Here is a 24747-nt window from a genome sequence, read left to right on the forward strand (position 1 = left end):
AGGATATCAAAACCACTTCCTCCTTTCGTTTTCATTTGAAGATAATAATAACCGCAGAAATGTGCTTAGTTCAGGGAAATGTGTATATATACAGCCATTACAATGAAATGAAATATTATATCAATTTGCCTTTTTTATTTTCATTTTAACAAATAGATAAGTTGAATACAGACCAAAGATTACCTGTTAGATTTACTCAAAATGAATTATATTTTATGGTTAACCACTAAAGAGATATCAGAGCCAGCGGCAAATGTTAGAAGGACTAGCCGAGGTGAGGCTGCTCTCCGCGGATACATGATCACTGAGCTCCCACTGATCGCGTTGAGCTGACCCTCTCCGAAATCGGTGAAACACTTTTTTTAAATAGGCGCTGTCTTTATAAATAAACCACAGATTTGAGTTTTAAACAACTATATTCTCGCCTGAAATACTTTTAAAATTACATTTCATATAACAGTAATATTTTGAAAATTATCAGAATAAATGGTGGTTGAAATCACAATGCTGCGTGAACTCAGCCAATCAGCATGTTTAGCGCCCAAGTCCCGCCCCCGAAAGTTCCGGAACTTTGAAAAAGTACTACCTCGCCAGCAGGGACTTTCTGAGGGGCATATTTTTTACCCTGAACTTTATTTAGTTCCTGGTTCCTGCGGTGGAAACACACCGAGTACAAGCCCAAAGTCCCTAGTTCCTGGGTAAAGTTCCTGCGGTGGAAACGCGGCTATACAATGTCCAATCTGCCTCAAACGTCACATGTTTGATAAGACTCCTGACCTGAACATATCTACATGCCCAAATTCAGTTATAGCCATAGCACCACCTGCTGGCAACAGGAAGTTACATGTTTTACACTGTAACGAACTACACCTAGAAATTTTATGACACTTTATAATTTTTTTTGCTCAGTCTAATCTAAAGGCCTTTGGGGTGTTAAATTGTGAACAATTTGAGTTTTCATTAAAGGGTGTGTCCATGGCGCCGTGACAAAGTTCGATGTCTCGCCATGGGAATAGAAGTTGTTGTAACTCAGGCATAAAATGCCCGATCTTCCCCAAACTTCACATGTTCAAAAAGAGTCTTGGCCTGAACACATCTGACGGTCAATATTCCACTATAATAATAGCGCCACCTGCTGGCAACAGGAAATGGCTTGTTTTACACTAACTTAAACATGGAATGTCCAATCTGCACCAAACTTCAAATATTTAGAAAGAGTCATGGCCTGAAGACATCTAAAGGCCAGTATTCAGTTATAATCATTGCGCCACCTGTTGGCAATAGACCACCTCATGCTTTATACTAACTCAAAAATTCCATGTTCAATCTGCACTAAATTTCATATGTTTGATAAAAGTGCTGGACTGAAGAAATCTACATGACAAAATCCAGTTATAATCATAGCGCCACCAGCTGGCAGCAGGAAGATTGGCACATATAAATGACTTTGACATATTTGTCTTATATTTACCACATTAAACGCATGTATCTCGACGTTCGCTGTTTTACTAAAGCCACCCGCTGGTGGTGAGCCCGGGTGCGAGGACCCTCTTGGAATTGCTCCGTTTATTCTTCTTCTTCTCCACAATGAATCGCATTTTTGAGGGCCTAAACATGCTCTAAAACTCACGAAACTTTGCACACGCATCAGAACTGGCGAAAATTTACATCTGATATAGGTTTCAGAAGTGGGTGTGGCAAAATGGCTCGATAGCGCCACCTGTTAAATTTCAACGGAGTGCGCCTCGGGCTACGTTTCACGTACATGCATGAAAATCGGTTCATACGTGTAACACACCATTACCTACAAAAAATTATCTTGGGACAAAATCCAAAACCCAACAGGAAGTAAGTTATTTTGAATTTCCTGTACGATTTTTGTTCAGTTTTTGCCATTTCCATGCCTCGTACTTTGACGAACTCCTCCTACAGTTTTAATCTGATTATCTTCAAATTTGGTGAGGGTCATCATAAGACCTTTATGACATTAAATTGTGAAGATTTTGAGTTTTCGTCAAGGGGTGTGTCCCTGGCGGCCTGACAAGGTTTGATGTTTCGCCGTGAAACAGGAAGTCGCTGTAACTCAGGCAAGCAACATCCGATCTGCCCCAAACTTCACACGTGTGATAGGTGTTCTGTCCTGAACAAACACCCATGACCAAATTCATTTATAGTCATAGTGCCACCTGCTGGTAACAGGAAGTGACATGGTTGACACTGTTATGGACTCCTAGGAACATATTAAAAAGTGTCAACAAGTGTTAAATAGGCTGGAAACATGCTAAAAACATACTAATACATGCTAGCAACATATAGCTAAGTGCTAAAGCATGCTACTAATGCAGTGAAAAAGGAAGTTTTTGTAACTCAGGCAAGCAATGTCCGATCTGCCCCAAAATTCAAACATTTGACAAGAGTCCTGTCCTGAACACATCCACATGCCCGTATTCGGTTATAGTCATAGCACCACCTGCTGGCAACAGGTAGTGTCATGTGTAACACTGTTATGGACTCGTAGCAACATATTAAAAAGTGTTGGGAAGTGCTAAATACACTGGCAACATGCTAGAAACATACTAAAACATGCTAGCAACACTTAGCTAAAGCGTCTATTAATGCAGTGAAACAAGAAGTTACTTTAATTTATGCATACAGTGTCCAATCTGCCCCAAATTTAACAAGTTTGATAAGAGTCCTGTCCTGAACACATCAACATGTCTGTATTCGATTAAAGTCATAGCGCCACCTGCTGGCAAACAGTTAGTGGCATGTTTAACACTGTTATGGACTCCTTGCAAAATAATAAAAAGCATCAACAAGTGTTAAATAGGCTGGCAAGATGCTAGAAACATACTAAAACATGCTAGCAACACTTAGCTAAGTGCTAAAGCATGCTACTAATGCACTGAAACAGGAAGTTGCTGTAAATCAGGCAAACAATGTCCGATCTGCCCCAAACTTCACACATTTGACAAGAGTCCTGTCCTGAACACATCAACATGCCCGTATTCGGTTATAGTTATAGTGCCACCTACTGACAACAGGAAGTGACATCTCTTACACTGGTATGCACTATTAGCAACACAGTAAAATATGCCATTGTGTGCTAATCATGCTAGAAATATTCTCAAACATGCTAGAAACACTTTAATATGTGCTAAAGGATGCTATTAATACTATGAAACAGGAAGTTGTTGTAACTCATACATACAATGCCCAATCTGCCACAAACTTCACACGTTTTATAAGAGTCCTGGCCTGAACACATCTCAAGGCCAATATTTCAGTTATAATCATACCGCCACCTGCTGGCGACAGGAAATTACTTGTTTTAAACTAACTTAAACATGCAATATCCAGTCTGCCCAAAGGTCATGTGTTTGATATGGGTCCTGGCCTGAGCTCATCTTTAGGCCAATATTTATTTATAGTCTTAGCGCCACCTGCTGGCAACAGGAAATTACTTCTTTTGCACTAACCTAAACATGCAATGTCTGATCTGCCCGAAACTTTGCATGTTTGGTAAAAGTCCTGGTCTGAAGACATTTACATGCCGATATTTAGTTATGATCATTGCGCCACCTGTGGGCAGCAGGAAATGTGGCACAAATATTTACCATTTTAAAAGCATATGGTCCAACGTTCACTGATCTCCTATGGCCACCGGGTGGTGGTGAGCCCAGGTGCGAGGGCCCTTTCAACACTGCTTGCAGCTTTAATTATTATTATTGTTAGTGCATTGTACTATGTGCGAATTTCAGTATTGTTTTAGTAAGGATTAATATTATTATTTTTGTTTTTTGTTTTTTTGGGTGAACCTTCCAGGGGATTTGGGGCCCTTTACATACTCAAAAACTCTTGAAAATTGGCACACACATTGGAACCTGTGGCCATCAGGACGCTGCAGAGGCTGGGACCCGGGCGTGGCACAGGGGCTCTATGGCGCCCCCTGGAACACTGTCAGAAATCTTGAACCATAGCTCACACATACTTGCATGTATTTATATGAAACTCTGTACACTTATAGATCTCATTGAGCCGAACAACTTTCACGCTCTATGTCATAGGCTCCGCCCAACAGGAAGTCAGCTATTCAGGGCTGTTTAAAAAAAGCATGCTCTGGAATTTGAAATACTCCTCTGTGGACTTTCAACCGTTTGCCTAGAAACTCGGTGAACATGATCTCAAGACATTGGGGATGCAAAATTGACAGGGGATTTTTGATATCTCGAACGGTTTGGCCGTGGCGAGGCATTGAAATTAGGGCGAAAAATGACAAGCAGGAAATGTCTAATAACATCCACATACATTCCTTGATTTTGATCAAACTTCATTGGTTTGTTTGTTGTATGATGCCGATCGCATATATGTAACTATTAGGAGTCAAAGTTATAGCACCACCAACTGGCAGCAGGAAGTGTGTCATTTTCAAAATGCTTTGAATTCAGCATCTTATTTTTACTCGATTTGCTTCAAACTTCATCAGAATAATGACAAAACACGGCCGATGTAAATCTGTTGTGGGGATATTGATATCTAATATAGTGTTGCCATGGCAACGTGTCAAACTTGAATATTCTGTTCTTGTGATTTTGAGGCAGATAACATGCTCAGAATTACATGAAACTCAAAACACATATTAGTATTAATGACAGATAGAACATGGCAAAAGCTCATAAAAAGGCGTGGAGGAGGCACTCTATAGCGCCACCTTTTGTCAAAAGCAGGGGGGCTTAGTTTTAGTTACAGACACCAAACTTGGTACATATATTGTTCTTATCAAGACGGACAACTTTCTAATTTACAGTCATTAGCTACGACCAACAGGAAGTCGGCTATTTTGATTTTTAATGTGGATTTTTGAAAAATCTTGCTGTATATGAATTCATACTCCTCCAAGAAGAAACAAGTAGTTCACACCAAACTTTGTCAACATGATGCCAATATACTGAAGATGTCAAATTGCGAACGGGTTTAGGATACCTTGAACGGTGTGGCCATAGCAATTTAATAAAGTAACATTAAAAAATGTAACCGTTATTTTCCTCTATCTTTTCAATTCTTTATTCTAACCTTTCATAATTTTTTACATATGTAGTAGAAGTCATTCTTAGAAAACACAGTAAGTTTCATAACTTTATCATGTTCAGGAGCCAGCATAAAATTAAAACTATCATAACTTCTATATCAAGCATGCAGCTTGTAATACCAATGTGGCCACCAGATGGAGCTATAGGATTACTTTTAAATAATTGTTGTAGAAACGCGTATAGAACATTTAAATAATTGATACAAATCTTTCAAAGAAAATAATATGTATTTTAAAAAGTTAATGAATTTTACTGATAATATAGTTTTATATAATAATTTCACAAATGTTTATATATCATTAAATTTTTTTTTAAAAATGGTTATAGATCATGAAAAGTGTTGGCAACAATTTATAATAAGCTCTCTTTTGGTTTACATTAGTTAATGCATTAAATAACAGTCAGATCATTTATTAATCTTTTTTTGCTTTAGTTAATCCTATCATGTTATTTCACAGTACATAAACTAATCTTAAAATAAAACATTAAATAAAAAATGTATTAGTAAATAATGTATTCAAATATTTTAACAAAGTTTTAATTAACATTAATAAATATATAAATATAATTTTTGTTCATGTTAACTAATATAGTTAAATAATATAGTCTTTAACATTATTACAAGCTAAGTATGAACAACATTTTTTACTGCATTTATTTGTGTTAATAAAAAATTGTTTATGTTAATTCATGGAACAATAACTGATGTACATTACTACATTATTAATTATAATATATAGTTAATCCATTTTGAACATAATATTAACTTAGATTCATAAATTCTATATAAATGTTGTACATGTTAACATATATAATGTTAAAAACTAAAACCTTATTGAAAAGTGTTACAAGAATTGTATATATATATTGTTCTTTGTGTGTGTGTGTGTGTGTTTGAGAGAGAGTGAGTGAGTGAGAGAGAGAGAGAGAGAGAGAGAGAGAGAGAGAGACTCACATTATTAAATGCTAGGGCTGGGCGATATGATGATATATATCGGATGGTTGAAATTAAAAGTCTATCGATTCATATTGTGCTCTATCGTTTATTTCGTGGTGCCGCAAAATACATTGTTTACGGCAATACGTTTTCATTATTTGCATTATCAGTCACATGCATTACACGGGTATGCAGGCAGACACGTGAATAACAGCATGCATGCTCACGTCACGTTGCTGTGCGCATGGTTATGAAAACTTAATGTTTGCATGCGTTTTTAAGCACTTTACGTTTTTTAAGCGTTTTTTATACTCCGTACCAGTATACCCCCATTTTTGGCATAGAGACAGAAATGACATACCTTTCTGCTCATGAATCTTTCTGACTAGATACATAATCAACATATGTTCACAAAGCTGACACTTCAAAGTTTACTGTTCAAGAATCAGAATTACTCAGACTGTTATGATAATTGAGATATATAAGCTCAAACATAAAAATAAAAATATTAAAAACATATATTTTTAAATGTATTAACTACTGATTTTAGGCCGTTGAAACACAAAAACAGAGCTATATGCGTGCGCTGTCTCTGTTTCTGTGTGAGAGGAGTGCGTGAGCTGCGCATCAGCTGCTAATAGAGCTTCTGGGCATTTTGGCCGCTTTATTGGCTTTGAACGATTGCATAAACACTTATATGCGTCCAAATGCAAGTATCCTCATAAATACAGTCATTTAGGTTTTAAATGATTGTAAACAGTTGCGAGAGAAAGCGCATATGTAACGGATCTAGAGTTCGGTCTTAAAGGGGAAGCTGTCCAATATTCGTCCTGTCTGCCATTCATGAAAATCTCTCACTGCTCTTGAATAAATCACTTTTGTAACTAGAATAAGAAGAAAATACAGAACAAATAATGCTAATTATTATTCGTATATACAGTTTATATATATATATATATATATATATATATATATATATATATATATATGTATGTATGCATGCATAGATAAATAGATAGATGTACATAACTTTATATATATATATGGATATAACTTAGTGAATGTATTTCTTATTTATTGTAGTTTTTGTCCTATTGCTTGTAATTAGTTTCTTGTTCTTATTTCATCACTGACTGTTTTTGTATCTCCAGTGAGCTTGATTTTTTATTTATTTTTTTATTATTATTATTTTCTTGTATTAGTTTGATATTGACATTGGTGTCAAGGATTATGAAAATTCTATGGTATCAAATCTTAAAATCATAAACCTTATTAAAAGAGAAAATAAATATATCAAGATATATGTTGTTATCGTGATATAAAATTTCTCATATCATGATATAAGGTTTTGGTCATATCGCCCACCCCTAGACAATTATTGTTTATGTCAATTAATATAATTAATGTTAATAACTGAAACCTTATTGAAAGTGTTACCAAAGTTTTATATGTTGTGTTGTGCGTGTCTCTTGATGGTTTGGATTAACCCTTTCATTGCTGTATCCCTTAGCTCCAAACTGAACAGAAGTCCCCAATCCTGTTCCTGGCGATCGATTGTCCTGCAAAGTTCAGCTCCAACTCTAATCAGTCACACCTACCTTTAATTTTCAAGCAATCCTGAAGACATTAATTAGTTGCTTCAGGTGTGTTTGATTAGGGTTGGAGCTAAACTTTGCAGGACAGTCGATCGCCATTAACAGAGTTGGACACCCCTGTGCTAGAGGGTTATTGTGTATGTGTCCGCTGGGCACAGTTTTCTTGATGCCACCGGGGTGGCTTTTGCGCTGACAGCTCGGGCCCGCCATTGCTGATTGCAGCTATATTTATTTAATTTTTTTCCTAAACCTTCCAGGGGTTTTGGGGGGCCTTAACATACTCAAAAACAGGGCTGTTTAAAAAAGCATGCTCTGCAATTTGATATACTCCTCTGAGGACTTTCAACTGTTTGCCTTGAAACTCAGTGAACTTGATCTCAAGACATTGGGGATGCAGACTTGCAGGGGATTTTTGATATCTTGAACGGTTTGTCCGTGGCGAGACGATGAAGTTATGGCGAGAAATGAGAAACAGGAAGTGTCTATAACATCCACATACATTTTCTGATTTTGATCAAACTTCAGGAGTTTGTTCGTTGTATGATGCCGATCACATAGATGTGACTATTAGGAGCCAAAGTTATAGCGCAACCAACTGGCAGCAGGAAGTGTGTTATTTTAAAAATGCTTTGAATTCAGCATCTTATTTTTACTCGATTTGCTTCAAACTTCATCAGAATAATGTCAAAACATGGCCGATACAAAACTATTGAGGGGATATTAATATCTATAATATTGTTCCCATGGCAATGTGTCAAACTTGAACAGTCTTTTCTGTTGATTTTGAAGCAGATAACATGCTCCGAATTTCATGAAACTCAAAACACATATCAGTATTAATGATAAATAGATAATGGCAAAAGCTCATAAAAGGGCGGGGAGGAGGCACTCTATAGCGCCACCTTTTGTCAAAAGTTGGGGGCTTAGTTTTAGCTACAGACACCAAACTCGGTATATATATTTTTCTTATCAAGCCAGACAACTTTCTAATTTACAGTCATTAGCTACGACCAACAGGAAGTCGGCTATTTTAATTCTTAATGTGAATTTTTGAAAAATCAGCCTGCAAATTAATTCATACTCCTCCAAAAAGAAACAAGTAGTTCTCACCAAACTTTGTCAACATGATGCCAATATACTGAAGATGTTAAATTGCGAACGGGTTTAGGATACCTTTAACAGTGTGGCCATAGTGATTTATTAAAATAACATTAAAAAAATACATCAGTTATTTTCCTATATCATTTCAATTCTTTATTCTACCTCTTCATAATTTTTTACATATGTAGAAGTCGTCAATCTAAGGAAACACAGTAAGTTTCATAACTTTGTCACACTCATGGGCCAGCAGAAAATTAAAACGATCACAAAATTAGAGAAAGTTGAGGACTGTAATACCAAGAATGACCACCTGATGGAGACATAAGATTACTAATTCTCTGTGTATGAACGAATGAAAAATAATGGATAGAAATGCACTGTACTCTCAGTATTCTTTTAAATAATTATTGTAGAAATGTTTATAGAGCATTTAAATAATTTATAAAGATCTTTAAAATAAAAATAATAGGTATTTTAAAAAGTTAATATGAATTTTACTGGTAATATAGATTTATATAATTATTTCACAATTGTTTATTGATCATTAAAAGGATTTTTAAAAATGGTTAAAGAGCATGAAAAGTGTTGGAAACAATTTATAATAAGCTCTTTTTGGTTTACATTAGTTAATGCATTAACTAACATGAACTAACAATGAACCTATGAATCTATTTTTCGGATCATTTATTAATCTTTTTTATATTTTTTAATAAAATATTCATATTCATGGTAATTCACAGTACATAAAACTAATCTTAAAATAAAACTTTAAATAAAAAAGTATTAATAAATAATGTATTAAAATATTTTTAACTAAGCTTTAATTAACATTAATAAATGCTATATAATTATTGTTCATGTTAACTAATATAGTTAAATAATATAGTCATTAACATTAGTACAAGCTAAGTATGAACAACATTTTTTTACTGCATTTATTTGTGTTAGTAGAAAATTGTTTATGTTAATTCATGGCACAGTAACTGATGTACATTATACATTTTAATTAATGTAGTAATCCATTTTGAACATTATATTAACTAAGATTCATAAATGCTATATAAATGATGTTCATGTTAACTTATATAATGTTAAAAAAAACTAAAACCTTATTGAAAAGTGTTTTAAGAATTCAATATATATTGTTCTTTGTGTGTGTGTGTGTGTGTGTGTGTGTGTGTGTGTGTGTGTGTGTGTGTTTGAGAGAGAGAGAGAGATACTCACATTAATAAATGCCATACAATTATTGTTCATCTAAATTAATATAATTTATGTTAATAACTGAAACCTTATTGAAAGTGTTACCAAAGTTTTATTTATTGTGTTCTGTGTCTCTCTCTCTCTCTCTCTCTCTCTCTCTCTCTCTCTTTTGATGATTCGGATTAACCCTTTCATTGCTGTATCCCTTAGCTCCAAACTGAACAGAAGTGCCCAATCCTGTTCCTGGCGATCGACTGTCCTGCAAATTTCAGCTCCAACTCTAATCAGTGACACCTACCTTTAATTTTCAAGCGATCCTGAAGGCATTAATTATTTGCTTCAGGTGTGTTTGATTAGGGTTGGAGCAAAACTTTGCAGGACAGTCGATCTCCATTAACACGGTTGGACACCCCTGTGCTAGAGGGTTACTGTGTATGTGTCTGCTGGGCACAGTTTTCCTGATGCCACCGGGGTGGCTTTTGCGCTGACGGCTCGGGCCCGCCATCGCTGCTTGCAGCTACATTATGTATTATGTATATATTATATATGTTTTCCTTAGGATTATTTTTTATTATTATGAAAAATTGCCAGGGGATTTTTGATATCTTGAACGGTTTGCTCGTGGCGAGGCATTGAAATTATGGCGAGAAATGAGAAACAGGAAGTGTCTAATAACATCCACATACATTTTCTGATTTTAATTAAACTTCATCAGTTTGTTTGTTGTATGATGTCAATCGCATTGATGTGACTATTAGGAGTCAAAGTTATAGCGCCACCAACTGGCAGCAGGATGTATGCCATTTTCTAAATGCTTTGACTTCAGCATCTTATTTTTGCTCAATTTGCTTCAAACTTCATCAGAATAATGTCAAAACATGGCCCTTATAAAACTGTTGAGGGGATATTGATATCTAAAATATTGTTGCCGTGGCAACATGTCAAACTTGAATATTTTTTCTGGTGATTTTGAGGCAGATAACATGATTAGATTTTCATGAAACTCAACACATAAATCAGTAATAATGATAGATAGACACTAGCAAAAGCTCATAAAAGGGCGTGGAGGAGGCACTCTATAGCGCCACCTTTTGTAAAAACTTTGGGGTTTATTTTTAGCTACAAACACCAAACGCGGTACATAAATTGTTCTTATCAAGACGGACAACTTTCTAATATACAGTCATTGGTTACGACCAACAGGAAGTAGGATATTTTGATTTGAATATGGATTTTTGGAAAAATATAGCTGTGAAATTAATGCATACTGCTCAGAGGAGAGGTACACTATACACACCAAACTTTGTCTACATGATGCCAAAACATTGAGGTACTTAAATTGCGAATGGATTTTGGATAGCTCGAACGGTTTTGCCGTAGTGATTTTTTGAAATAACAGTAAAAAGGGAAACATTAATTGTCTTGTATTTTTAAACTGCAGCTTGCAAACACTTCCAAACCTTTTTTCATACAGAGGACAAGTCATTCTGAGGAAATATGCATAGTTTCATGACTTTACAACATTGTATGAATAAAAAAACAAAAAAAAAAACTGTCAGACATCTGATCTCACTCCGTCACTCTGCCAGTGCTCTCTGTGTGAGGAGTGTATGTGTGCTGAGACTTTCATTGTCTGAGAGAAATTGCGCCTCTACAGGAGCAATTCCCGGACTGAGAGGGAGGAGTCTCGCTTAGTTTCACTTTTAAATCGGTTAAAAATACAAATAAATACATAAATTTAATTCACACTAACAAACTAAACCAACATATCTTATTATTACCGGGTCAGGGTTCATTAATAATTGATGTCTGGCCAGAGAACAGTGAGAAAGACGAGAGAGAAATCACCGCTGCATCAGCGCGTGCAGTCTCACAACGAGCTCACAACAAATGAATTTATTCTTGTTTAAGACCTTTTAAAAATAAAATATTACATCAAATGCACACAATCCACCCATTAGAACACACCAAGAGCTAAATTCAGATGTTTGTGAGCTGTTAAAGTGTGAAAATGAAAGATTTGCAGCAGTCTATCTGACAGCGCGAGACTTAACACTTGAAGGGAAAAAAGTCTACATACAGAAATTACAGCCTTTTACATTAAAACACTGTGGCGAATTAACACAAAACAATTAGAAGAACATATTAAAGAGATAAAATTGTGTGTTTATAAGTGCCTGTGAGATGGGCTGAACATCACATTGATTGCTCTGTGCTCCAGAACACGGTGATGCCTGGATTTTCAGCGTGAGAACGGATAGATAAATACACATTTCATTCACACTGACAAGCTGAACCAACATATGTTATTATTACCGGGTCAGATCTCATTAATAATTGATGTCTGGGCAGAGAACAGTGAGAAAGACCAGAGAGAAATCACCGCTGCATCAGCGCGTGCAGTCTCACAACGAGCTCCCAATAAAAGCATTTTTATAGTTAAGAGCTTTTTAAAATAAAATATTACCGCGAATGCACACAATGCACCCATTACAACACAACAAGAGCTAAATTCAGGTGTTTGTGAGCTGTTAAAGTGAGAAAATGAAAGACTATTTGACAGCGAGAGACTGTCTAAGGGCAGAATAACATCGATCTCTCGAGCTCCAGAGGACGGTGATCACGTACAAGATTATTTCAAAATACATAATAGATTGGCGAATATAAACGAAAACAACCACGTGAACATAAATTGTTGAGAAATAAATCTGAAGTGGATCATGATACTGGATTTGAATAATAAAGTGACTGCATTTACCAGCTGCTTTCTGTCTTCAATTTTAATCTATAAAAATGTATTTATTTATTTATTTATTTTTTTGCTCTAACAAGAATTAATCTATATTAATTCGATTACATGTTATTTTACATTTGATTTGTCCATTTCTGCATCTAAACACTTATAAACCTAAAACATGCACTATTAAACTATTGTTAGCAATTTCTTTTTCGTCCAATTTAACTGGTGTACACACTTTTATTTTCATAATAAATTTGTTTTTTAGATTATAGACAGTTACAGTGGTCTATAATAAATATGAACAGGTTTTGTTCAAGCTGCTTAAACTGTTTGAAGTAGGCTAATTTTTTTTAAATGTAAATCCTAAAAAAAAAAAAAACATTTGAAATCAGCCATATTTACGAAAAGGTGCTTAACCTATAGAAAAATAAACTATGAATTAAATTAGTGTTTGATTTTTAGTAATGACCATTTTTGTTGTCATAAAAACCTTCTTCATTACAATACAAAATAACAATTGTCAATAGTAAATATTATGAAAACAATAACTGTTGTAATGTACTTTTTTCATCATTATATATTTTATGTATTATAATTGTAAAAACAAAAACAAATTTAGCAACTCGCATAGTAATCATTCATCACTGCTTAAAAATGTAAGTTGAAAATTAAACTCTTAAAGCATGAAATAAGATACAGAACCTGTAAATTAGATTTTAATGTGGATATATTATCAGTAAACTAATCATTATATATTTGTCATCAATCAAAAAATATTGGCCCCTTTCATAATGTTGTTCAGAAATGAAGGCCACAATGCTAATGTTTTCCACACGATGGCACCACAGGATAGCAAATACATACTTCAAGATCTTTTCAAAGACTTGAAAATGTTTCATTTATGTGCATAAATAAAAAATGCATAAACATTCATTCTTTTTTCATAAACTTTAATAAAGCCCAATATAGTAATTATGCAAAAACTATCATCTCCTAAATACCATTACTTTTTTATCTTATTTTAATAGTATTGACAACATATTTAATAGTACTGACAACATATGGTAACATATTTCAACAATAATTGACCTACAACTTGTGGTGAAAAGCAGCAGCAGTCGTCCAGAAGTGAGCAGAGGAATAGGTACTCTTCTCAGAAAACATACAAAGATTTTCGATGTTTAATTACTATTTGGAGCATTCAGATTGCTAGAAGAGAGCTTAATGAACTAATTTTTTGTGAAAACCTTTTGTGGTCAAAATTTGATCAAAACTGACATTTTACACTTCTTTTGCATGTAGTTTAAAATTAGACTTTGCACATTTTGCCAGCACGGGTCAAAATTTTATTTTGGGGGAAACTGAAGTGTTTCCTTAAAATAAAATGACCAATTGCTTCCAAAAAAAAGCCCCTCCCCTGTTAATGGTGCCCTGAATAATACAAGGTAAAAAATACAATAAAGTCCATAACCTATGACTATCATACCAAGCATAGCTTTATAACAATAGCCAATGAATGGTAAGGGTTTTTTATGTCATGCAAGGGTTCCTATGCAAATAGACCTACCTATATCTGGCTGGTTATTAAACTAGCTACTTCCTCATCAAAATACTGTAAAACATTTTAGCAGCTCATCAGTTGAATACAGAGGTTTGTGGTACGTTGACTGCAGGGCAGGAGCACTTCTCACACCAGTGCTCTGATTAAAACATCATGCAGTTTGCCCAGCTGCATCATTTCTTTTTTTTTTTTTTTTCATACAATAACATATTAATTATGTAAATACTTTACATGCTCTGGCTTCTCCATAGGATGGCCAAGAAGTGCAGACCTTCAGCCGGAAAACCTTTCCATGGTGAGTGGCCAATGTTTGAAAATCTACAACTTGCATGTACAGTAAAATGCGGATGAATAAATATTCTGTTGATAAGTTCTAAGTTTGCACTGTACATAAACTGAGAATGCTACAACTACCTGATTATATATATATATATATATATATATATATATATATATATATATATATATATATATATATATATATATATATATATTTTATGTTAATAACTACTGGCATACACTGTGTCTAAATTAATTGATATATTTATATTTAATTGTTTTTTAATTTGTCATTTTCTTTTAACAAATGACCAGTTTTCACTTTTGGGTCAACTACTTTTTGAAGATATTACTCTTATTGATGTTTTGTCATGAAAAAAAAAAAGGCAAATTGAACAAACTAAACTAGGGCATTTTTTTTTAGATTTACCAAAGGTCTTATTTACTTATTTAAATAGATGTAATTATGTTTGTTAGCTGTTTCTGATCATTTGTCTTTATTGTTTACAAGTGGCTACTAACTTTATTTCTTGCATTGCACAATAGCTGTGAAGGTCCTGCAATGTAAAGCTCACACATTATTCCTTATACAGACAAGAAATGACTATTACCGCCACTGGAGGGCCACAGCGTTAACTAGAAGTTAACTTACTACTGCCAGGTGGCACAAAGGGACAGTTTGTAAACTGACTGAAATTACATTTTGTTTTGTAAATTAGATTAGATTCAACTTTATTGTCATTGCACATGTAAGGTACAAGGCAGCGAAATGCAGTAGCCTAAATGCAGAGGTGGAAAGTAACGAATTACATTTACTCGCGTTACTGTAATTGAGTAGCTTTTTTGTGTACTTCTACTTTTTAAAGTAATTTTTAAAATCTGTAATTTTACTTTTACTTAAGTATATTTTGTTTGAAGTATTGTACTTCGCTACATTTGAAAACACATTACTGAGTAAAAAATTAGCTCCCTGGAAACTACGTCAGTAAATAATGGGCAGGAGGGCAAACTGGCGCTAAAATCACAAGAAAGATGCAGACGGACAAAACAGGCATTAGTGTTGCAGACACCACTGAAAACGAAACCCCATCATATTCTGAAGTTGAACTCAAAGGAAATGAAGTGAACCCCTGGCCATATTTAAGCTCTATTATGCAGTGTAAGCTGTGCTTGCTTAGGGAGACCAAACTAGCAGCTTATAAAATCTCGACAAGACATCAACCCTTTGCAAGCATGTAGATGTAAGCTAAATAATTGCATCGTTGCATTGTTGGTTAAAATGAAGCTTTGACATTTTAGCAAGAGGTTTGCACAAATTAGCCAAAGTGGTGCGGAGTGTGCGATATATATCGTCTGCGATAATATCATAATTGTTGTTTTAATGATGTGCGCACGCATTTATAGTGCGTTCTTTCACTGTGTGGTTCAGTATATATATATATATATATATATATATATATATATATATACTGAATCACACAGTGAAAGAACGCACTATATATTTATATCATTTCATATAGTCATTTCATATAGTCATATAGTCATTTCATAAATCAAAATCACACAAAGAATGCCATCTTTTCCTCCAAAAATCATCATGATTACACACACACACACACACACACACACATATATACATATATATATATGTATATATTTCTACAACAAAAATTAATTCCAAACACAGCCACCAAAGCACAGTTTTGCGTCTCTGAGCAACATGACAGTAGGTGCATTCGACTTCATGAAGCGCTGCGCAAACCGATCGGAATCTGACTTGAAGCAGTACATGCCAGTTAGAAATTTTGTCCGACTTGAGGCGGCGCCAACGACACATGACTGTCACGTGTGGCATCAAAGTATCGCGAGAGCATGTCGAGAGCAGCTGGCTGACTCAGCGGCCGCAGTTTCTCCAGAGTGACTGCATGAGCGCTGATGACGACACAGCTGCTTCACGATTGGCCAGATTCACCGAATGACAACAATCACGTGTGTTTCGGGTTTATTCTAACCTTTTATGTTCCAATAATGGCCACAAATCTGTATTTTTAAAATGGTAAAAGCTTTTTTACTGTAGTCGCACTGTTGTATTGAGTAACGTTTATCATACAACACTGATAAAAGCATATATACACCCACTTTATTAGTATTTAAATAGTATATGATTATGTTGAACTTTATTCTTGAAAAAATCACGCTGTATTAAGCAGTATGTAAAAACTGTTTCTCTTGCTCATGAAATTGTTTCTAAAACGTCTGTGTATTTGACAAATATTGCATTTAATTTACTTCATCTGTGATAAAGTATGCAAACACCACGTGAGTGTCACTAACGGGAGCAGAAAGTGTCCGGCTTGACTTGTCTGTTTTCAACTCCGCCCCCAACTGCAAGGGGCTACTCTCGTTGATCACCGCCTGTAGCCGTGCTTCAAGTCGAACGCACCTAGTGTTTCGTTCCTGAATGAATCAACCGTTTAAATGATTCGGTTCAATTGCAATGACTCACTTATTAACAGTGACTTGCTGACACATACTGGCCATTTTAATTTCACATTTAAAGTATCTTGTGATTTTTTTTTTATAATTAAATTCTTATAATTTCAAATGAGTATTCAACATTTTATGTCTTGTATATCAAATCATTATTCATGCATTTGTAACTGCAGGTTAAATGCATTCTTGTCCTGCACTAAGCAGTGTGTAAATACATCTAAATGCCACTTCCGATGAAGCTTCTGGATTTCCTCTGCATTGAAAAGATGAGTTTGTTGATAATGATTTGCCTGGTAACAGCCCAAATGTCTTATTATTCTAAATAACTGATTCCTTTAATTAAAAACAACTAGTCTGAGATTAAGGCCATGTCCACACTAATACGTTTTCGTTTGAAAACGCATCTTTTTCTCTCCGTTTTGGCCTCCCGTCCACACTGAGATGGCGTTTTTAGTGAAGGAAAACAGAGCTTTTTAAAAACGCTCTCCAAAGTGGATAAATTTGAAAATGACGCTTTCGCGTTGTAGTGTGGACTGTGAAAACGGAGGCTTTTGAAAATGATGACGCAAGTTTAGTCATGAGACGCATATTGCACCAATAGATATCCGTGTTTATACTGGTATTGTGCACATTATGTGCTATATCACAATTGCTATAGATGTGTTACTTTGTACACTCTTCATATCACAGTTCTGCAAAGATGAAAGCAAATTTACTCGCGATCGCGAGTTGCGTTATAGATCAGACGTACAATCGTTAGTGTGTGCAACCTGGACGCGTCAGTGAATGGTGAGTGTGTATAATCTGCAGTGAGCTTTTTTGAGGCTTTACACATGCGCAGAAAGCGAACTTAACTTTTTCTGATGTTTCTGTGTGGATGAGACACTTTTGGAAAACGCTTGAAAACGCGTGGACGGAGAGCGTTTTAAAACGAAAAGGCCGTTTTCAAATGTATCCAGATTAATGTAGACGTAGCCTAATAGGCCTATCCCAGGGGTGTCAAACTCAGTTCCTGGAGGGCCGTAGCCGTGCAGAGTTTAGTTCTAACCCTGCTCCAGCACACATATCATGTAGTTTTCAAATAAGCCTAAATGATTAGTGATGCAAAATCGAATCCAAGTCAGATGGTCAAGGTGTAATAATATGTACATTTATTAAAAAGAATATAGAGAACAGAAACCACAAATCATAACTTGGAAACAAAATTCTTGATATTAATAACAATCTTCAAATATAGAAAATGTAAATCCAATGTTAGTACATTTTTAATCTCAGTCCATTTATGATGGATTGCTCCCATCTAGTATTAATCAAACCATTAGTAAAATTGTAAGTAAAACCTAAACAGTCATTTGTTTAAGTCAAAAGTACCAAAGTATTAAAATATTAAAGTATCAAAATATCAAAGTATCTGAATTTGAATAAAAACCTGTAAGAGTTCTAAGTCTGAGTCTAAGAGTTTTCGATTGAAGCCAAGGAAAAAAAGGAAGTGAGAGCTGAAGAAAAGATAGAGAGACCAGAGTCAATCCTATCCTAATTTGCAGAGTGCGTATTTCTATTTTATATACCAGGGGTTCCCAAACTTTTCCATTCCACGACCCACCTAGACAAGTATAATCTATTTCACGACCCACCAAAATATTTGAAACAAAAAAAAGACATTATTTTAAGCCTAATCTTAATTAAAAGTTTGATATGACAGAAAATAAGTATTTTAGAAAAATAATCCTTTTATTTTAGTGTACAACTGTAAAATTTCCCTATAATATCCCTATAATAAGTTTTAATTTCTTCGTTTACAGATGTTAAAATATGAAGCGTCCATAAAAACGTGAAACAGGCTCACTCCAGTGAACTGTTATCTGCGCTGCGTGTTGTTGAACTCATCGCGGGGTTCAGCACAGAAAATGCATTCATGGTCCTTCCGTGTGTAAGGGAGAGCGACGCACAATCCAACACTTTTTTAGGAAAGCATAAGAAGTAAAGCAGAACTAACTAAAACAGTTTGGAGATTAAAATAATTGTGAAATAGGTAAAAAATAATAAACAGATGTGTCTCATTTTAAATAAACACTAAAAACGAGATGACAAATTTACTTCAGTCAGAAATTTGCTTTTGCAATGGTTAAATAAATGGTCAGCAATATCTTCAAAAGATTTTTGAACTTTGGCACATTTTTTTCTCTATATAAAGATGATATGTCAAGGAAATATTGCAAAATTTTGTAAATTTTATGTGGAAATGTTTAAATCTTTTAGTGTTACAATTAACCCTGCGTTTATGCCCTGCTCACCCCGTACATGTGAAATGCTTTTTACAGACCGTTTCCCGAACGAAAACAGTGCAGTTCAAACAGACGATAGAAATGAATGAACATAGCCTACCTGAAACCATTTCCATAACATTTGAATTTTCTGGTGTATGTAATCTCATGCAGAATACAGCTCATTGAAGTGAGCGAGTTTTTTCTCATTAATAATGCGGACCGATTGAACCTTTTAATAATGACGTTGCTCTGAGACCCTCACTGTAATTACAACTCGTGCAGGCCCATGCTTCAAAACATGCAACGCATGTTTTAAATCGCGGACTTAATTGCAATTCGAAAATCACACTAAGGATATCGCAATTCGTAATTAATGTTGGTAGGCTATATCGTGCAGCCCTAGACTGAACTGTGTGAGTTTGTGTGTCTTTTAAACGAAAATTTAGCTGCAGCCAAGTGACTGTGGGACCCACCTTGCTCCATTCTGCGACCCACAGTTTGAAAACCCCTGTTATATACTTCCAGACACAAGTTTTATATAATTAATAACACATGACCTTTAAAAATAATCTAGTCAGTGTCTCGACTTTGGACCTCTTCCTCTTTTTAGATTCAAAATATCATGCTGATAGTTCTCAGAGATATTGGCACAAAAGAACAATACGTGCAGTTTAACTCCTTATGCAAAGCAGACCCAGCTGACTACACAGTTAGAAATACTTTGAAATTACATATGAAATATACCACAAAGTGTACCAAAAACATCTTTGAATATATAAATGAAACGTATTTATATATATGAGATATATCATTACCATGGAATATTAATTTTAACATTTTAAATGAAACTTATCATTATGAGTAGAACACATTTTGAATACGTGGCATCTTGGATATTTGGACTTCTCAGAATCTCTCTCAACACGTGGAATTAATTTGAATACGTGGACTTCTTCTCAGAATCCCTGTCACCACATGGATTTCTTTGAATCTCCACACACCAATCCCCCACTCGAGTCTTATCAAAAGACTCGCCACCACCTTTTCCTTAAATCAAAACAAAAATACAGAGTAATTCAAAAGAAAAATACATGATACATACATGAAAATATAGAAAATCAATAAAACAATTTCAGATAGATAGTACTGTAAATACCTCTTTAACCCCAGCTCCCTTAAAATTAACAAAGATCTTCACCAGGATGGCCAGACGAGAATCACTAAAAAGAATTCGACCCCTGGCGTCCCCTGGACTTTTGCTGGGTCGAGGACTTACTACAGCCTACCATCTTTTCCAACTCTAAACTCTATCATCGTTCTTTGTCTTCTTGCCCTTGGGAGGTAGTTGTTGAAGGTATTTGTCCTTATCATACAGGGGTACCATGTCGTTAATTTCCAAACTTTCGTTGATCATTTTCAACATCTCATACCTTTCCTTACCCTTCACCTGCAAGGTAAAGATTTCCTCATCACTACTGGTATAAATGGGAGAATAAGAATATCTTTGATCAAGAATCTTGTAAGGCATCTTAATGTAGGAATTTGTAAATATATGTGACCCATCACGGAAACCAGTGACACAAGTCGGCAGCACAACTTTCGAGCAAAATGAGAAAGAAGCGCATTTTTTTTAATTGGTGATTTTAGTTTTTTTGCAGAATCTGTTAGTTGAGATCACGAAGAAGCCTCTCCGTGTTTGAGATAGCAGTATTGGTATATTTAAAAGCGTACATTTTGAGGTTGAAATCGGCTTGTTTTTCGGAGATTCTAGCACGCAGTAGGGGCGTGTCATTGTCTGTGTGTATTTCCATACTGGATAAGCCGGCTTTTGTTTCTTTTGTTATTGCCCCCGCCCTCCAAGGGAAGGCGTGGCTAATTATTATGCAGCGCTCTGGCCGGCGAAAACGTTTTGAAGTACTTCTTCGACAAGCCGGATGCTTATGAACAAACGCTCACTGATTCTGAAGACGATCTGAGCGACGTTGAAAGCAGCATAATAAGACTGAATAATATCCCTAATCTACAACTGAGCGAAGATGAAGACGAGGAAGAATGTATCGGACTGGCGTCAGACGAGTTGGACCGTAAGATATCAGAGGCTATATCGATAGTAACATTTGATGGGGATAAAGACAGAGAAATTGGGAAAATCCATAACTTTGACTGTAAATGCTACACGAGGAGAAAAGAGAACTCTCTGCATGGGAGACAGTCCTGTAGCCAGAAGCTTTCTCCAGACATTATGTACAGCATATGGCTGGATTTTTTAGCTGCGGAAAAAGAGTGGCAGGACATGCGAATTATTGGACATTTAGAGGCAAACAGACACACAGTGCAAACTTCGGAGATGGTTACATCCACAAAGAAGACCCTGACAAAGAGAAAGTGTGCCCGAACCCCCATTGGAGGCAACGAGATCTGCAAGAATACTTTTCTGTTTCTTATGGGGTGAGTTTCCATAAACATCAAAGTTTGTCGTTTTGTGTTAAAAATTAAAAATGATGGCCAGATTTTAAAGGAGTGTCTTGCAACGTTATCTACAATGCACAAGTTCAAATAGAGTTTTGACAAAAAAGGTTTTATAAAAAGATAAAACTCACATATTTCAGCCTATAAATCATTTTTATAAAAGTCAAAAAAGATAAATTACTGACATTTACAATGCACATTATCCTTTATTATTAATAGTATGCGGTCCGATTTTTCCCGTTGCGTCTGTCGTTGTTATGCAACCATGCAGCTTTACAGGGGGAATGGCTTATCTAAATGAGATGTAAATGAGCCCTATTGTCACTCCCAGCAGGTGAGAACAGATGAGAACTGCACAATCTTAGAGGCAATTTTCTGCCTTTTGAGCTTTTTTGAGTGCCTACCTTCAAATGGCCATAACTTCTCCAAATATTATCAGATTTCCATGTGTTACACATCATTGAAAAGCTTTGAGGCTACACTTTCAGAATATGTGAATAACTCAAAATGCCCCAGAACCGTCTTGTGTCCCTACTTTCCGTGATTGGTCACATATACATATATATATATATATATAAAAATGTATATATATCTCAGCTGTTAGATTTTTGCAAAAGTCTCTCAGATGACGTAGAGTTAACGAGTGATGTGATGATGATGCGTCCAGTTCTTAGGATGAAACAGTGCTGTCCCGCAACGAGCACAGCAACCACTCCCGGATCGTTCAATGAGCTGCACTGTTGCAGAAGTCACATCAAAGGGTCACCCTTAGAACCAGTCGTGTGTGGTAAATATACGCAGAATATTTCTGTGACAGCATGCACTCATACCTATTAGAGATATAGAATAGTAGAAGCAGAAATATTTGGATAAAAACACAACAAAAACACACACATAACGAGACAGACAAACTAAACATGTTAATACCAATACATATTAGGAAAAGGAATGTTTTTATGTTTCTTTTTTTTTTCTTTTTTTTTTTTTTTTAAACACAATAGGTCAGGGTGGACTCATTGTTGTAAACCTAAAGAGAGGAAACAATTAGTCATTGTTTATTCCTTGGATATAAAGTGCCGCACCACCTGTTGGAATAAATCACATTAGAGGGAGGGTTAGTATCAGCAAGCGGCAACAGAGGCTTCACTTGTGCAAGATGCATCCATCGAGTCAAGCCTGGCTCGATTTCAACAAGAAGAGATGTTGGAGTGGTCAACAACACCGAATAAGGACCCTCATACCTGGAGGACATTGGTCCTAAGTTCCCTATTTTCTGGATCATCACTTCGTCCCCCACTTGTACATGATTTGTAACCTTTAGATTGAATGCAGCCTTTTTAAGATCTCCAGCATGTTGAGCACTGAGGGCACTGAAATGGGCATTCTTCAATGCGCACGTGAGTACTTTAAGATATTCCTGCAAAGTGTCTTTCAGTTATCCTGAAGGACCTGAGCGCAAAAACAGAGCTGTAGGGGAATGCACAGTTAAAACCCAAAGACCTTTTAGAAAGAAATTTGACTTTAAAAAAAAAAAAAATGTATGTGTCTTATACAACTATGATGAATTTTGGTCAATTTGTTATATCGTAAAATAAACTCACTGCAATAAACGTATATATGTATTATTCTCTGAAAGCTGGGCTAAATGAATAATCACTGTTATTGCATTCCTGACATAGGTCAGACCCTCAGTCACCTCACAGATACCAAATACAGACATTGCATATAACCTAAATCCCAGTAAAGATACCCCTATTTTATGAAAATCTATAATTTCCGATCCATGGTGCAATGAGAGGGATTGAAAATCCAACATACCCTCTCAGAGCATCTGGAAAATTTACAAATGAGGAATAATACATTTGTACCCATGATCAGAAGGTAACGAAATAAAATCCAATTGTAAATGTGTGAATGGTCCTTGCGGGCGAGGACTGTGGCCAATTGGGATTTTACCTTTTCCAAATTGTGGCTTCCTTTGCAAACAGTGGATACATCTGGACAGTCCATCCTTCACAGGTTGTAACATCTCTAACCAAAACCATGTTTGTTGTAACATAGCATATGTTTTCCTGAACCCCTCGGTGTGCAATACTGTGGTACAGATCAATTAGTTCAGTTTGATATCCGCTAGGCGGAATGACTTTGTCATTCAGAGCATAAACCCCTTCCTCAGTTAAGGTAGCTCCTAATTTTTTAACACATTTCACGATCCTCAGTCGTGTACAATTTAGATAAAGTTTCTGAACCCGTGCAATCAGGATGAACTGGGAAAATAACAGCTACTCCCTCAAGTGCCACACCCTTTGCAGCTTCTCTCGCAGCCTTATCAGCTAGAGAGTTTCCTTTTGCCAACCAATCATTGAATGTACTGTGACCTGTGACTTTACATACCGCGACACTGTTTGTTGGAATTTTCTCACGTGTTAAGAATTTCTTTAATCAAGGTTTGATGACTTATTGGCGTACCCGCTGTGGTCAAATAACCACGACGTTTCCAAACAGGGCCATAACTCTTAACTACATGGTAGCTGTATGCACTATCATTAAAAATATTTACATTAGTTTAGCTATTTTCACTTCAGTTAGGTTAAGAGCCAGATTTAAGGCAGCTTTTAAAGCATGCAGTTCAGCTATCTGAGCACTTCCTCCCCGAAGCGACCCCTCAGCCAAGACCTCGCCCATCTTCCCCTCCACTACCGCCCAGCCCGTATAGCGCGTCACCCTCGTAGAAGCTGCTGCCATCCACAAACATGTCCAGAGAATCTGAAAACGGTTCATCTCTGACAAAATGTCCCTTGTCACAGATAATAACCTCAGCGCAGTCATGTGCACTCCCCTCATTCTCCATTAGGGAGGCAGTATTTGTCCGGTTGTCTGCAACAACAGTGAGTTGAGGGTTCATGAGAGCAGTTTCCCATTTTGCATGTTGTTGATTTGAAATCGACTTTATTTTTGTCTCTGAGAGCAGGCATAGGAAACAATGTGGAGAGTGAAGGATCATCTGATTATAAC

At 35.7% G+C, this 24747-nt stretch overlaps 1 protein-coding gene across 1 annotated transcript in view; it reads left to right on the top strand.

Annotated features, from left to right (window-relative positions):
- LOC109089494 (prosaposin-like) overlaps window positions 1–24747 on the top strand; it is a 141915-nt gene that overhangs the window by 30253 nt on the left and 86915 nt on the right. The window contains exon 5 of the mRNA XM_042746020.1: window positions 14476–14519. Within this exon, the coding sequence (XP_042601954.1) occupies window positions 14476–14519 (44 nt within the window). The remainder of the gene's footprint in view (window positions 1–14475; window positions 14520–24747) is intronic.

Source organism: Cyprinus carpio, chromosome B19 (assembly GCF_018340385.1).
Source record: "Cyprinus carpio isolate SPL01 chromosome B19, ASM1834038v1, whole genome shotgun sequence".
In the NCBI taxonomy this organism is placed as follows: domain Eukaryota; kingdom Metazoa; phylum Chordata; class Actinopteri; order Cypriniformes; family Cyprinidae; genus Cyprinus; species Cyprinus carpio.